Below are 16,489 nucleotides of genomic sequence, written 5' to 3'. Positions count from 1 at the left end.
GAGCGTTCCTTCACACTCGGGCTCACACACACACTGAAATCACTATTAAAGGAGCGTTCCTTCACACCCGGGCTCACACACACACTGAAATCACTATTAAAGGTGCGTTCCTTCACACCCAGGCTCACACACACACTGAAATCACTATTAAAGGAGCGTTCCTTCACACCCGGGCTCACACACACTGAAATCACTATTAAAGGAGCGTTCCTTCACACCCGGGCTCACACACACTGAAATCACTATTAAAGGAGCGTTCCTTCACAGCCGGGCTCACACACACTGAAATCACTATTAAAGGAGCGTTCCTTCACACCCGGGCTCACACACACTGAAATCACTATTAAAGGAGCGTTCCTTCACACCCGGGCTCACACACACTGAAATCACTATTAAAGGAGCGTTCCTTCACACCTGGGCTCACACACACTGAAATCACTATTAAAGGAGCGTTCCTTCACACCCGGGCTCACACACACTGAAATCACTATTAAAGGAGCGTTCCTTCACACCCGGGCTCACACACACTAAAATCACTATCACAGGAGCGTTCCTTCACACCCGGGCTCACACACACTGAAATCACTATTTAATGAGCGTTCCTTCACACCCGGGCTCACACACACTAAAATCACTATTACAGGAGCGTTCCTTCACACCCGGGCTCACACACACTGAAATCACTATTAAAGGAGCGTTCCTTCACACCCGGGCTCACACACACACTGAAATCACTATTAAAGGAGCGTTCCTTCACACCCGGGCTCACACACACACGGAAATCACTATTAAAGGAGCGTTCCTTCACACCCGGGCTCACACACACACGGAAATCACTATTAATGGAGCGTTCCTTCACACCCGGGCTCTCACACACAATGAAATCACTATTAAAGGAGCGTTCCTTCACACCCGGGCTCACACACACACTGAAATCACTATTGAAGGAGCATTGCTTCACACCCGGGCTCACACACACACTGAAATCAATATTAAAGGAGCTTTCCTTCACACCCGGGCTGTCACACACTGAAATCACTATTAAAGGAGCGTTCCTTCACACCCGGGCTCACACACACTGAAATCACTATTAAAGGAGCGTTCCTTCATACCCGAGCTCACACACACACTGAAATCACTATTACAGGAGCGTTCCTTCACACCCGGGCTCACACACACACTGAAATCACTATTAAAGGAGCGTTCCTTCACACCCGGGCTCTTACACACTGAAATCACTATTGAAGGAGCGTTCCTTCACACCCGGGCTCACACACACTGAAATCACTATTAAAGGAGCGTTCCTTCACACCCGGGCTCACACACACACTGAAATCACTATTAAAGGAGCATTCCTTCACACCCGGGCTCACACACACACTGAAATCACTATTAAATGAGTGTTCCTTCACACCCGGGCTCACACACACTGAAATCACTATTAATGGAGCGTTCCTTCACACCCGGGCTCACACACACACTGAAATCACTATTAAAGGAGCGTTCCTTCACACCCGGGCTCTCACACACAATGAAATCACTATTAAAGGAGCATTCCTTCACACCTGGGCTCACACACACTGAAATCACTATTAAAGGAGCGTACCTTCACACCCGGGCTCTCACACACTGAAATCACTATTAAAGGAGTGTTCCTTCACACCCGGGCTCACACACACACTGAAATCACTATTAAATGAGTGTTCCTTCACACCCGTGCTCTCACACACTGAAATCACTATTAAAGGAGCGTTCCTTCACACCCAGGCTCTCACACACTGAAATCACTATTAAAGGAGTGTTCCTCCACAACCAAGCTCACACACACACTGAAATCACTATTAAAGGAGCGTTCCATCACACCCGGGCTCTTACACACTGAAATCACTATTAAAGGAGCGTTCCTTGACACCGGGCTCTCACACACATTGAAATCACTATTAAAGGAGCGTTCCTTCACACCCGGGCTCACACACACACTGAAATCACTATTAAAGGAGTGTTCCTTCACACCCGGGCTCACACACACTGAAATCACTATTAAAGGAGCGTTCCTTGACACCGGGCTCTCACACACATTGAAATCACTATTAAAGGAGCGTTCCTTCACACCCGGGCTCACACACACACTGAAATCACTATTAAAGGAGTGTTCCTTCACACCCGGGCTCTCACACACTGAAATCACTATTAAAGGAGCGTTCCTTCACTCCCGGGCTCACACACACTGAAATCACTATTAAAGGAGCGTTCCTTCACACCCGGGCTCACACACACACTGAAATCACTGTTAAAGGAGCGTTCCTTCACACCCGGGCTCACACACACTGAAATCACTATTAAAGGAGCGTTCCTTCACACCCGGGCTCTCACACACACTGAAATCACTATTACAGGAGCGTTCCTTCACACCCGGGCTCACACACACACTGAAATCACTATTAAAGGAGTGTTACTTCACACCCGGGCTCTCACACACACTGAAATCACTATTAAAGGAGCGTTCCTTCACACCCGGGCTCACACACACTGAAATCACTATTAAAGGAGCGTTCCTTCACACCCGGGCTCACACACACTGAAATCACCATTAAAGGAGCATTCCTTCACACCCGGGCTCACACACACACTGAAATCACTATTAAAGGAGCGTTCCTTCACACCCGGGCTCACACACACACTGAAATCACTATTAAAGGAGCGTTCCTTCACACCCAGGCTTACACACACACTGAAGTCACAATTGAAGGAGCATTGCTTCACACCCGGGCTCACACACACACTGAAATCACTATTAAAGGAGCGTTCCTTCACACCCGGGCTCACACACACACTGAAATCACTATTAAAGGAGCGTTCCTTCACACCCGGGCTCTTACACACTGAAATCACTATTAAAGGAGCGTTCCTTCACACCCGGGCTCACACACACTGAAATCACTATTAAAGGAGCGTTCCTTCACACCCGGGCTCTCACACGCACTGAAATCACTATTAAAGGAGCGTTCCTTCACACCCGGGCTCACACACACACTGAAATCACTATTAAAGGAGCGTTCCTTCACACCCGGGCTCTTACACACTGAAATCACTATTACAGGAGCGTTCCTTCACACCCGGGCTCACACACACACTGAAATCACTATTAAAGGAGCGTTCCTTCACACCCGGGCTCTCACACACTGAAATCACTATTAAAGGAGCGTTCCTTCACACCCGGGCTCACACACACTGAAATCACTATCAAAGGAGCGTTCCTTCACACCCAGGCTCACACACACACTGAAATCACGATTTAAGGAGCGTTCCTTCACACCCGGGCTCTCACTCACTGAAATCACTATTAAAGGAGCGTTCCTTCACACCCGGGCTCACACACACTGAAATCATTATTAAAGTAGCGTTCCTTCACACCTGGGCTCACACACACTGAAATCACTATTAAAGGAGCGTTCCTTCACACCCAGGCTCACACACACTGAAATCACTATTAAAGGAGCGTTCCTTCAAACCTGGGCTGTCACACACTGAAATCACGATTAATGGAGCGTTCCTTCACACCCGAGCTCACACACACACTGAAATCCCTATTAAATGAGTGTTCCTTCACACCCGTGCTCTCAGACACTAAAATCACGATTAAAGGAGCGTTCCTTCACACCCGGGCTCTCACACACTGAAATCACTATTAAAGGAGCGTTCCTTCACACCCGGGCTCTTACACACTGAAATCACTATTACAGGAGCGTTCCTTCACACCCGGGCTCACACACACACTGAAATCATTATTAAAGGAGCGTTCCTTCACACCCGGGCTCTCACACACTGAAATCACTATTAAAGGAGCGTTCCTTCACACCCGGGCTCACACACACTGAAATCACTATCAAAGGAGCGTTCCTTCACACCCAGGCTCACACACACACTGAAATCACTATTTAAGGAGCGTTCCTTCACACCCGGGCTCTCACTCACTGAAATCACTATTAAAGGAGCGTTCCTTCACACCCGGGCTCACACACACTGAAATCACTATTAAAGGAGCGTTCCTCCACAACCAAGCTCACACACACACTGAAATCACGATTAAAGGAGCGTTCCTTCACACCCGGGCTCACACACACACTGAAATCACTATTAAAGGAGCGTTCCTCCACAACCAAGCTCACACACACACTGAAATCACGATTAAAGGAGCGTTCCTTCACACCCGGGCTCACACACACACTGAAATCACTATTAAAGGAGCGTTCCTTCACGCCCGGGCTCTCACACACATTGAAACCACTATTTAATGAGCGTTCCTTCACACCCGGGCTCACACGCACTGAAATCATTATTAAAGGAGCGTTTCTTCACACCCGGGCTCACACACACTGAAATCACTATTAGAGGAGCGTTCCTTCACACCCGGGCTCACACACACTGAAATCACTATTAAAGGAGCGTTCCTTCACACCCGGGCTCACACACACACTGAAATCACTATTAAAGGAGCGTTCCTTCACACCCGGGCTCACACACACTGAAATCACTATTAAAGGAGCGTTCCTTCACACCCGGGCTCACACACACACTGAAATCACTATTAAAGGAGCGTTCCTTCACACCCGGGCTCACACACACACTGAAATCACTATTAAAGGAGTGTTCCTTCACACCCGGGCTCTTACACACTGAAATCACTATTAAAGGAGCGTTCCTTCACACCCGGGCTCACACACACTGAAATCACTATTAAAGGAGCGTTTCTTCACACCCGGGCTCACACACACTGAAATCACTATTAAAGCGGCGTTCCTTCACACCCGGGCTCACACACACACTGAAATCACTATTAAAGGAGCGTTCCTTCACACCTGGGCTCACACACACACTGAAATCACTATTAAAGGAGTGTTCCTTCACACCCGGGCTCACACACACTGAAATCACTATTAAAGGAGCGTTCCTTCACACCCGGGCTCACACACACACTGAAATCACTATTAAAGGAGCGTTCCTTCACACCCGGGCTCACACACACACTGAAATCACTATTAAAGGAGCGTTCCTTCACACCCGGGCTCACACACACACTGAAATCACTATTAAAGGAGCGTTCCTTCACACCCGGGCTCACACAAACACTGAAATCACTATTAAAGGAGCGTTACTTCACACCCGGGCTCTCACACACTGAAATTACTATTAAAGGAGTGTTCCTTCACACCCGGGCTCACACACACTGAAATCACTATTAAAGGAGCGTTACTTCACACCCGGGCTCACACACACTGAAATCACTATTAAAGGAGCGTTCCTTCACACCCGGGCACACACACACTGAAATCACTATTAAAGGAGCGTTCCTTCACACCCGGGCTCACACACACACTGAAATCACTATTAAAGGAGCGTTCCTTCACACCCGGGCTCACACACACACTCTAATCACTATTAAAGGAGCGTTCCTTCACACCCGGGCTCACACTCACTGAAATCACTATTAAAGGAGCGTTCCTTCACACCCGGGCTCACACACACACTGAAATCACTATTACAGGAGCGTTCCTTCACACCCGGGCTCACACACACTGAAATCACTATTAAAGGAGCGTTCCTTCACACCCGGGCTCACACACACACTCTAATCACTATTAAAGGAGCGTTCCTTCACACCCGGGCTCACACTCACTGAAATCACTATTAAAGGAGCGTTCCTTCACACCCGGGCTCACACACACTGAAATCACTATTAAAGGAGTGTTCCTTCACACCCGGGCTCACACACACACTGAAATCACTATTAAACGAGCGTTCCTTCACACCCGGGCTCACACTCACTTAAATCACTATTAAAGGAGCGTTCCTTCACACCCGGGCTCACACACACACTGAAATCACTATTAAAGGAGTGTTCCTTCATACCCGGGCTCACACTCACTGAAATCACTATTAAAGGAGCGTTCCTTCACACCCGGGCTCACACACACTGAAATCACTATTAAAGGAGTGTTCCTTCACACCCGGGCTCACACACACACTCTAATCACTATTAAAGGAGCGTTCCTTCACACCCGGGCTCACACTCACTGAAATCACTATTAAAGGAGCGTTCCTTCACACCCGGGCTCACACACACTGAAATCACTATTAAAGGAGTGTTCCTTCACACCCGGGCTCACACACACACTCTAATCACTATTAAAGGAGCGTTCCTTCACACCCGGGCTCACACTCACTGAAATCACTATTAAAGGAGCGTTCCTTCACACCCGGGCTCACACACTCTAATCACTATTAAAGGAGTGTTCCTTCACACCCGGGCTCACACTCACTGAAATCACTATTGAAGGAGCGTTCCTTCACACCCGGTCTTCCATACATTGATATAATTCTCACCATCTCTCCCTCTTTCTTTTACTCTGCCTCTCTCTCCCTCACTCTATCACTCTCTCCTCCCTCTGTCAGACTGTCCCATTCTCGCCCTCTTCGCCCCTCTCCATCTCCCTCTCTCCCTCCCTTTCTCTCTGACAGACCGTCCCATTTCCTCTCTCTCCCTCACGCTCTATCTCTCCCCCTCACTCCCTCTCCATCTCTCTTTCTCCCTCTCTCTCTGTTTCTATCCCACACCCTCTGTGTTGACTTAAAACAAACTTCTGTTTGTTCAGTTCAGCAGCAACAAATTCAGCCTTCTGGTTATAATCATTTTATTCTTTAACTTCAGCATCAAAAGCAATTTACAAGCGGAGTCTAGTCACAGATGGATTGGACAAACCTTGGCATGGGATTTTCCCTGCTCTCCAAACAAAGGAAAAGGCTTACATTAAAACACTGTTTTCTTATCAAACTGTAGCAGGCTTTGCCTAATATGGCCGTCTCTGGCTACTGTGTAGTCCAGAGAGACAGGTCTGCATATTCTTCAACTTCCATCAACAATGTTGGACGCTTACCAAAACATCGTGGTTTCCTGTGGTAAAATATCCCAGGCTGCTTGGTTGCAAACACCGGCTGTTGCGAAGTGAAATCTCTCTCTCTCTCCCTCTCTCTCTCTCTCTCCAATGATACCAACCACATTTTCCCCTGTATCGAATGAACTAAACATGAACTCCTTTCAGAAGCTGAATTAATCGGGGTCCAGATGCCAACATGTCCGACTATGTTGTTATTTTTTTTCCCCGATGGATCACGTTACCTCTTAGCAAAGTGTTTGATTTCCTTATTTGTCTGTAATAATCCTGGCTTCCTCTTAGTGCCCTTGCTATATCCTGACTTTTCCTTGTATTTTATGTGTCTCTCATCGATTTCCTCACACGATATAATGTGATGGCCAGGATCCCTAATGCTGTTATCTGAGCTATCAGCAAGCCTATCTGAAATAATCTAACCCGTGGGTCGAACTCCAAACCAACAGGATTTCCTAGTTTCTTAATCGCCTGTTCTATTTGTTTAAAATGTTGCAGCATATGTGAGGTACTCGTTCTGTAGATTATGGATTTCAAACTGAGTGCAAGACAGAGTATATAATATCCATTGTGTGAGGTTCTCGTTCTGTATCTCATTGAAACTTATAAAATTCTAACAGGACTAGACAGACTAGATGCAGGAAGGATGTTCCCGATGGCCGGGGAGTCCAGAACCAGGGGTCACAGTCTAAGGATAAGGGGTAAGGCATTCAGGACAGAGATGAGGAGGAATTTCTTCACCCAGAGAATGGTGAACCTGTGGAATTCTCTACCACAGAAGGCAGTTGAGGCCAATTCATTAAATATATTCAAGAAGGAGTTAGATATATTTCTTAAGGCTAAAGGGATATGGGGAGAAGGCAGGGACAGAGTACTGAATTTGGATGATCAGCCATGATCTCATTGAATGGCGGAGTAGGCTCAAGGGGCCGAATGGCCTACTCCTGCTCCTATCTTCTATATTTCTATGTGTAGATTATGGATGTCAAACTGAGGGCTCGAGGGGGAATATAATGTCCATTGTGTGAGGTTCTCATTCTCTAGATTATGGATTTCAAACTGAGGGCTAGAGGGAGTCTATAATGTCCATTGTCTGATGTTGCTTGAATCGTCCCTTTCTTCAAAACCTCCTCACTTGTAGGTTGTGGTGGTTGAATGTCAATTATCAGAGCCCCAGGACATTGCTGCAGGAGTTCCTCAGGGCAGTGTCCTAGGCCCAACCATCTTTAGCTGCTTCATCAATGACCTTGCCTTCATCATAAGGTCAGAAATGGGGATGTTCGCCGATGACTGCACAGTGTTCAGCGCCATTCACAACGCCTCAGATAATGCAACAGTCCATGCCCGCATGCAACAAGACCTGGACGACGTTCAGGCTTGGGCTGATAAGTGGCAGGTAACATTCGCACCACAGAAGTGCCAGGCAATGACCATCTCCAACAAGCGAGAGTCTAACCACCTCCCCTTGACATTCAACGGTATTACCATCGCCAAATCCCCCACCATCAACATCCTGGGGGTCACCATTAACCAGAAACTTAACTGGACCAGCCACATAAATACTGTGGCTACAAGAGCAAGTCAGAGGCTGGGTATTCTGCGGCGAGTGTCTCACCTCCTGACTCCCCAAAGCCTTTCCACCATCTACAAGGCACAAGTCAGGAGTGTGATGGAATACTCTCCACTTGCCTGGATGAGTGCAGCTCCAACAACACTCAAGAAGCTCGACACCATCCAGGACAAAGCAGCCCACTTGATTGGCACCCCATCCACCACTTTAAACATTCACTCCCTCCACCACCAGTGCACCGTGGCTGCAGTGTGTACCATCTACAAGATGCACTGCAGCAACTCGCCAAGACTTCTTCGGCAGCACCTCCCAAACCCGCGACCTCTTCCACCCAGAAGGACAAGGGCAGCAGGCGCATGGGAACACCACCACCGCCAAGTTCCCCTCCAAGTCACACACCATCCTGACTTAGAAGTATATCGTCGATCCTTCATCGTCGCTGGGTCAAAATCCTGGAACTCCCTCCCTAACAGCACTGTGGGAGCACCTTCACCACACGGACTGCAGCGGTTCAAGAAGGCGGCTCACCACCACCTTCTCAAGGGGCAACTAGGGATGGGCAATAAATGCTGGCCTTGCCAGCGATGCCCTGATCCCATAAATTAATTTTAAAAAAGGTGGGTCACATTATGATGGCGTGCCAGCACCAATATTTTATCACTGATTTGGGTTTTCCCAGTGGGAAACCCAGCGAATCTGTTTTCCGGTATGGGCCATCCTGTTAATCCAACAGTCATAAAAGCAACTGTGGTGGTCTCACAGTATCTTTTCTTGCCTTTGTAGGCTGTATATGTCCGTCGCTCTTCCCAGAGCCTTTGACCCATCTTACAATTGGATGATGTTCCAGCCCTTTGTCAGATGGTTTGGGTATTCTTCATAATGTTTATGTATCGGGCCTATTCCAAAGTCTTTACTCACTTCGATAGACTCTACTATCCATAGTGTCTTAAAGTCATTAGATAGAAAGGAACTTTTCCCCTTAGTAGAGGGGTCAATAACCAGGGGGCATAGTTTCAAGGTAAGGGGCAGGAGGTTTAGAGGGGATTTGAGGAGAAACTTTTTCACCCAGAGGCTGGTTGGAATCTGGAACTCACTGCCTGAAAGGGTGGTAGAGGCAGGATCCCTCACAACATTCAAGAAGCATTTAGATGAGCACTTGAAACGCCAAAGCATACAAGGCTACGGACCAAGTGCTGGAAAATGGGATTAGAATAGACAGGACTTGATGGCCGGCGCGGACATGATGGGCTGAAGGGCCTCTTTCTGTGCTGTATAACTCGATTCTAAGACTCTATAACCTTGCACAATCGAGATTATATATGCCCTCTCGCCCTCAGTTTGAAATCCATAATCTACAGAATGAGTACCCCACACAATGGACATTATAGACCCTCTCTAGCCCTCATTTTGAAATCCATAGTTGGCTTGTTGGCCGGCGCAGACACGATGGGCCGAAGGGCCTCTTTCTGTGCTGTATAACTCTATGGCCTAGAAATTGGGTTTTGGCGCAGCGACGGCTTTAGCGCCGGAAGTTAGTGCCGGAGCTAAGTCGTGCTGGGCGGGCCAAAAATTCACTAGTTCTGCGCCCAAACGGCTGCCGGCGCTGCTGAAAGCTGTTTGCGCCTGAAAACTGGCGCTACGCGCTGAATTGCGGCGCTATTCCGGCGCTGCGGCGCCCGCTGCGGTGCGGCAGGTTCGGGAAGTGCAGGCCTCCTCCTTCCCTTAAGGAGGAGCTGCCTGCACCCGGCCGCGGCCCGCGAAAATCATTGTAAAAATGAGCCCGGCACCTCGGACAAGTGCCGGGCTTGCATCTGCCCCGGGGGGGGGGGAGAAGTCCGGGGAGGGAGCTGCGGCCAGGCGGCCGGCAGGAAAGCGGCCGGCCGCCGCGGGGCCTTTAATGCGCCGGCGCAAAGTCCAGTAAGGCACCTCTGCCAGAACGTTGCTTGCGGCTGCCACGGGCGAGGCGGCCGCAAGTCAATTTCGGAGTTCGGGCGGGTTACCATGGCAACCGGGACGCTGCGCACACCGATGACGTCATCGGTGCCGGCGCAGCGCTAACGGCCTAACGCCGATTTAGGGACCCACTCAATTTCCAAACTGGCCATAACTCCGGCGCTAGGCCCTCTAGCGCCTCAAAAGCGGCGCTAAGCCTACCGAATTTCTAGGCCTATGACTCTAAGGCGTAGAAATTCGGTAGGCTTAGCGCCGCTTTTGAGGCGCTAGAGGGCCTAGCGCCGGAGTTATGGCCAGTTTGGAAATTGAGTGGGTCCCTAAATCGGCGTTAGGCCGTTAGCGCTGCGCCGGCACCGATGACGTTATCGGTGTGCGCAGCGTCCCGGTTGCCATGGTAACCCGCCCGAACTCCGAAATTGACTTGCGGCCGCCTCGCCTGTGGCAGCCGCAAGCAACGTTCTGGCAGAGGTGCCTTACTGGACTTTGCGCCGGCGCATTAAAGGCCCCGCGGCGGCCGGCCGCTTTCCCGCCGGCCGCCTGGCCGCAGCTCCCTCCCCGGACTTCTCCCCGCCCCCCCCCCGGGGACAGATGCAAGCCCGGCACTTGTCCGAGGTGCCGGGCTCATTTTTACAATGATTTTCGTGGGCCGCGGCCGGGTGCAGGCAGCTCCTCCTTAAGGGAAGGAGGAGGCCTGCACTTCCCGAACCTGCCGCACCGCAGCGGGCGCCGCAGCGCCGGAATAGCGCCGCATTTCAGCGCGTAGCGCCAGTTTTCAGGCGCAAACAGCTTTCAGCAGCGCCGGCAGCCGTTTGGGCGCAGAACTAGTGAATTTTTGGCACGCCCAGCGCGACTTAGCTCCGGCACTAACTTCCGGCGCTAAAGCCGTCGCTGCGCCAAAACCAAATATCTAGGCCTGACTCTATGGCACAGAAGGAGGCCATTTGGCCCATGGAGTCCGTGCCGGCTCTCTGTAGAGCAATCCAGTCAGTCCCATTCCCCCGCTCGATCCCCGTAGCCCTGCAAGTTTATTTCCCTCAAGTGCCTATCCAGTCTCCCCTTGAAAACGTTGAGTGTCTCTGCTTCCACCACCCTGGGCATTACCACTCTCTGCGTAAACAAGTTTTTCCTCACATCCCCCCTCTGTATCTCTTGCCCAAAACCTGAAATCTGTGTCCCCTAGTCCTTGTACCATCAGCTAGTGGGAACAACCTTTCCCCGTCTACCTTATCCAAACCCATCATAATCTTGCACACCTCTATCAAGTATCTGGTACACTTTCCAAGGCTGACTCCCAATCTTTGTCGACGTTCCTTTGGACCGTTTTCTCCATTGTTCTTCATGAATAAACAAAGGGATTTGGTTACCCTTTATGTTGTCCAGTCCCTTCTATACCACATTCGCCACAACTGTCACACAAAGGCTACACACGATACCTCAAGGAAGGTCTCGATTGTGGTTAGCCTCATCGTTTGCCAATAATCATTTCATTACCTCACCGTGTTCCCACTTACCTTCTCTGTCTATTCTGTTTGCTCCTGCTAACCTTGCCGTGGCTCCCATTCCGCGTCATTCTGCCAGCCCTTGCTTCCTTTGCGATTTAAACTGGTTCTCCTTGTGCTCCCCATCTTCCTCAACCCTTGGTTCCTGTTTGCTATTCGTTACTAAAACGCCCTTTACTATTTCTCCTACCATTTTGTCTATTAATTGTGAATAAGAACATAAGAAATAGGAGCAGGAGTAGGCCATATGGCCCCTCGAGCCTGCTCCACCATTCAATAAGATCATGGCTGATCATCGCCCTCAACTCCACTTTCCCGCCCGATCTCCATATCCCTCGATTCCCCGAGAGTCCAAAAATCTATCGATCTCAGCCTTGAATATACTCAAAGACTCAGCATTCACAGCCCTCTGGGGCAGAGAATTCCAAAGATTCACCACCCTCTGAGTGAAGAAATTCCTCCTCATCTCGGTCTTAAAAGGCCGACCCCTTATCCTGAGACTATGCCCCCTAGTTCTAGACACTCCAGCCAGGGGGAAACAACCTCTCAGCATCTACCCTGTCATACCCTTCGGAATCTTGTAAGTTTCAATGAGATCACCTCTCATTCTTCTAAACTCCAGAGAGTATCGGCCCAATCTACACAATCTCTCATCATAGGACAGCCCTCTCATCCCAGGAATCAATCTAGTGAACCTTCGTTGCACCGCCTCCAAGGCAAGTATATCCGTCCTTGGATAAGGAGACCAGAACTGTTCTCAGTACTCCAGATGTTGTCTCACCAAGGCCCTGTACAATTGTAGCAAGACTTCCGTACTCTTATACTCCAATCCCATTGCAATAAAGGCCAACATGCCATTTGCCTTCCTTATTGCTTGCTGTACCTGCATGCTAGCTTTCTGTGTTTCTCTGACTGACTGTCCCATTCTTGCTGTCTCTCTCTCTGACTGACTGTCCCATTCTCCCTCTCTATCACTCTCTGTGACTCTCTCGCTCTCTCTCTCTGTCTGACTATCCCATTCGCTTTCCCTCGGTCTGTCTCTCTCGCGCGCTCTCTCTCTCTCTCTGTCTGACTATCCCATTCGCTCTCTCTCCCTCCCCCCTCTCTCTCTCTCTCTCCCCCTCTCTCTGTCTCTCCATCTCTCTCTCTCTCTGTCTGACTATTCCATTCGCTCTCGGTCTGGCTCTCTCTCTCCCTCTCTCTCTCTCTCTCTGACTGACTGTCCCATTCGGTCTCTCTCTCTCGGACTCTCTCTCTCTCACTCTCTCTCTCTCTCTGTCTCTCTCTCTCTGTCTCTCTCTCTCTCTGTCTCTCTCTCTCTCTCTCTGTCCCTCCCTCTCTGTCTGGCTGACCGTCCCATTCACTCTCCCTCTCTCCCTCTCTCTCTCTCTGTCACTGTCTCTCTCTCTCCTTCTGTCTCTCTCTCTGACTGACTGTCCCATTCGGGGTCTCTCTCGGTCTCTCTCTCTCTCCCTCCTTCTCTCTCTCTCTCTCTCTCTCTCTGTCTCTGTCTCTCTCTCTCCTTCTGTCTCTCTCTCTGACTGACTGTCCCATTCGGGGTCTCTCTCGGTCTCTCTCTCTCTCCCTCCCTCTCTCTCTCTCTGACTGATTGTCCCATTCACGCACTCTCTTGCCCCAGGTTGCCTCCTCTGACCTGCAGCCTATCCTGGAGAAGCTGGTCAAGGCCCTGCAGATTCGGGAGAAGTACATGCACCGCTCGCTGCAGCGATTCCCCCGCAGGACTGTGCAGACTCTCCGAGGACTCAGCCGGCAGCAGTGGAAAGAAGAGGATGATGTCCAGCCAGGTAATGAGGGGGTCTACTGGACAGGGGGCTCATTAAACTACCAGCAAACTATAGCCAGGCAGGGTAATCCACACCATACCTGCCCTGGGAGCGCTCGATGCTGACACTGGGTATAAAGTGGGGACACACTGTCAGGGTAATGTAGAGGGAGCTCTACACTGTATCTAACCCGTGCTGTACCTGCCCTGGGAGCGCTCGATGCTGACACTGGGTATAAAGCGGGGACACACTGTCAGGGTAATGTAGAGGGAGCTCTACACTGTATCTAACCCGTGCTGTACCTGCCCTGGGAGTTCTCAATGCTGACACTGGGTATAAAGTGGGGGACACACTGTCAGGGTAATGTAGAGGGAGGTCTACACTGTATCTAACCCATGCTGTACCTGTCCTGGGAGCGCTCGATGCTGACACTGGGCATAAAGCGGGGACACACTGTCAGGGTAATGTAGAGGGAGCTCTACACTGTATCTAACCCGTGCTGTACCTGCCCTGGGAGCGCTTGATGCTGACACTGGGTATAAAGTGGGGACACACTGTCAGGGTAATGTAGAGGGAGCTCTACACTGTATCTAACCCATGCTGTACCTGCCCTGGGAGTGCTCGATGCTGACACTGGGTATAAAGTGGGGGACACACTGTCAGGGTAATGTAGAGGGAGCTCTACACTGTATCTAACCCGTGCTGTACCTGCCCTGGGAGCGCTCGATGCTGACACTGGGTATAAAGTGGGGACACACTGTCAGGGTAATGTTGAGGGAGCTCTACACTGTATCTAACCCGTGCTGTACCTGCCCTGGGAGCGTTCGATGCTGACACTGGGTATAAAGTGGGGGACACACTGTCAGGGTAATGTAGAGGGAGCTCTACACTGTATCTAACCCATGCTGTACCTGCCCTGGGAGCGCTCGATGCTGACACTGGGTATAAAGTGGGGACACACTGTCAGGGTAATGTAGAGGGAGCTCTACACTGTATCTAAACTGTGCTTTTCCTGCCCTGGGAGCGCTCGATGCTGACACTGGGTATAAAGTGGGGACACACTGTCAGGGTAATGTAGAGGGAGCTCTACACTGTATCTAAACTGTGCTTTTCCTGCCCTGGGAGCGCTCGATGCTGACACTGGGTATAAAGTGGGAGACACACTGTCAGGGTAATGTAGAGGGAGCTCTCCACTGTATTTAGCCCATGCTGTACCTGCCCTGGGAGCGTTCGATGCTGACACTGGGTATAAAGTGGGGGACACACTGTCAGGGTAATGTAGAGGGAGCTCTACACTGTATCTAACCCGTGCTGTACCTGTCCTGGGAGCGCTCGATGCTGACACTGGGTATAAAGTGGGGGACACACTGTCAGGGTAATGTAGAGGGAGCTCTAAACTGTATCTAACCCGTGCTGTACCTGCCCTGGGAGCGTTCGATGCTGACACTGGGTATAAAGTGGGGGACACACTGTCAGGCTAATGTAGAGGGAGCTCTAAACTGTATCTAACCCGTGCTGTACCTGCCCTGGGAGTGCTCGATGCTGACACTGGGTATAAAGTGGGGGACACACTGTCAGGGTAATGTAGAGGGAGCTCTACACTGTATCTAACCCATGCTGTACCTGCACTGGGAGCGCTCAATGCTGACATTGTCAGGGTTGCTGTCACGGGGCCATGTAGACACGGGGCCATGCTATCAAGGCGGAGGCTGGTTCTGGACCCAAGTGCAGACAGGCGAGGCGAGAAGCAGATATGCAGTCTTAAATAACAGTACTTTACTAGAATCACACAGGTAAACAGTTACAAAACATAGGAGCTCAAGACAAGCTACCACATAGGCAAATGGCTAGTCAAGATAGGAACTCAAGACAAGCTACCGTGAGGCAACCGGCTTGTCAAGACTGAGCTCAAGACAAGCTACCCCAGGGCAACCGGCTTGTCAAGATAGGAACTCACGACAAGCTACCATGAGGCAACCGGCTTGTTCAAACTGAGCACCTAGTCAAGACTAACTCCCTTGTCAGGACAGAGCCCAGAGGGAAGAAACCACAGAACTTAAATACAAGCAAAAACAGGTGAAACCAATAAACCAGATAAAAGGCAATTAAATAATAAACACAGGAGAAACTAGTAACAATTAACAAAGGGAAACCAACCAGTGAAGGTGCCATCTAGGGGTTACTGAAGGAACTGACCGGCACCCTCACAGGACCCCCTCCCCTAGGAATGGCTCCTGAACTTCCTCCTGGATGATTAGGGTGGCGACGGCCAGTGTAGACTTGCTGACCTTCAATCATGTGGGGTGGGGGGAGGGAGGGGGGGAGGTCTGGAAGCAGGAACCAAAGGACTGATAAGACAGTACTCGTGGTGCTGGTGTACAAAACTCTGCCTGTACGACCAAAAAAGCGTCATATAGCACAGTCACTGCCTCTACATTAAAAACACTCAGCTTCAAACATTAAAAAAAAACCACGAGATCAATTACTCAAGACAGAACTACCAAGAGCACATTTAGCAAAACAAAAAACCCAGAAAGCTTGCTGCCCAAGAGCAGTGGTGAAATGGTCAATACACCTCCTGCAATTTGGGTAACCAGCAACATGAGAGCAAACAAGCAGCAAAACATTGCTCAAAACAAACCAAAAAGCACATAACCAGAAACCGACAATTAAAAAATGGCCCTCGTTTCATTATAAAGACATAAGGCACAGGATAATCATTTAAATCAAAATAGA

At 49.9% G+C, this 16,489-nt stretch overlaps 1 protein-coding gene across 1 annotated transcript in view; it reads left to right on the top strand.

Moving 5' to 3' along the window:
- Window positions 1-13,602: 13,602 nt before the first annotated feature.
- Window positions 13,603-16,489, top strand: part of LOC147092115 (AMP deaminase 3-like) — a gene marked incomplete at its 5' end in the record, with an annotated part of 74,530 nt that continues 71,643 nt past the window's right edge. Inside the window, one exon of the mRNA XM_085975557.1 lies at window positions 13,603-13,774. Coding sequence (XP_085831683.1) covers window positions 13,603-13,774 — 172 coding nt within the window. The remainder of the gene's footprint in view (window positions 13,775-16,489) is intronic.

This window comes from Somniosus microcephalus, unplaced genomic scaffold (assembly GCF_052327205.1).
Source record: "Somniosus microcephalus isolate GS21.2 unplaced genomic scaffold, FLI_Smic_1.0 unresolved_chr2, whole genome shotgun sequence".
NCBI classification, from domain to species: Eukaryota; Metazoa; Chordata; class Chondrichthyes; order Squaliformes; family Somniosidae; genus Somniosus; species Somniosus microcephalus.
This window is presented reverse-complemented; position numbering and strand designations above follow the sequence as displayed.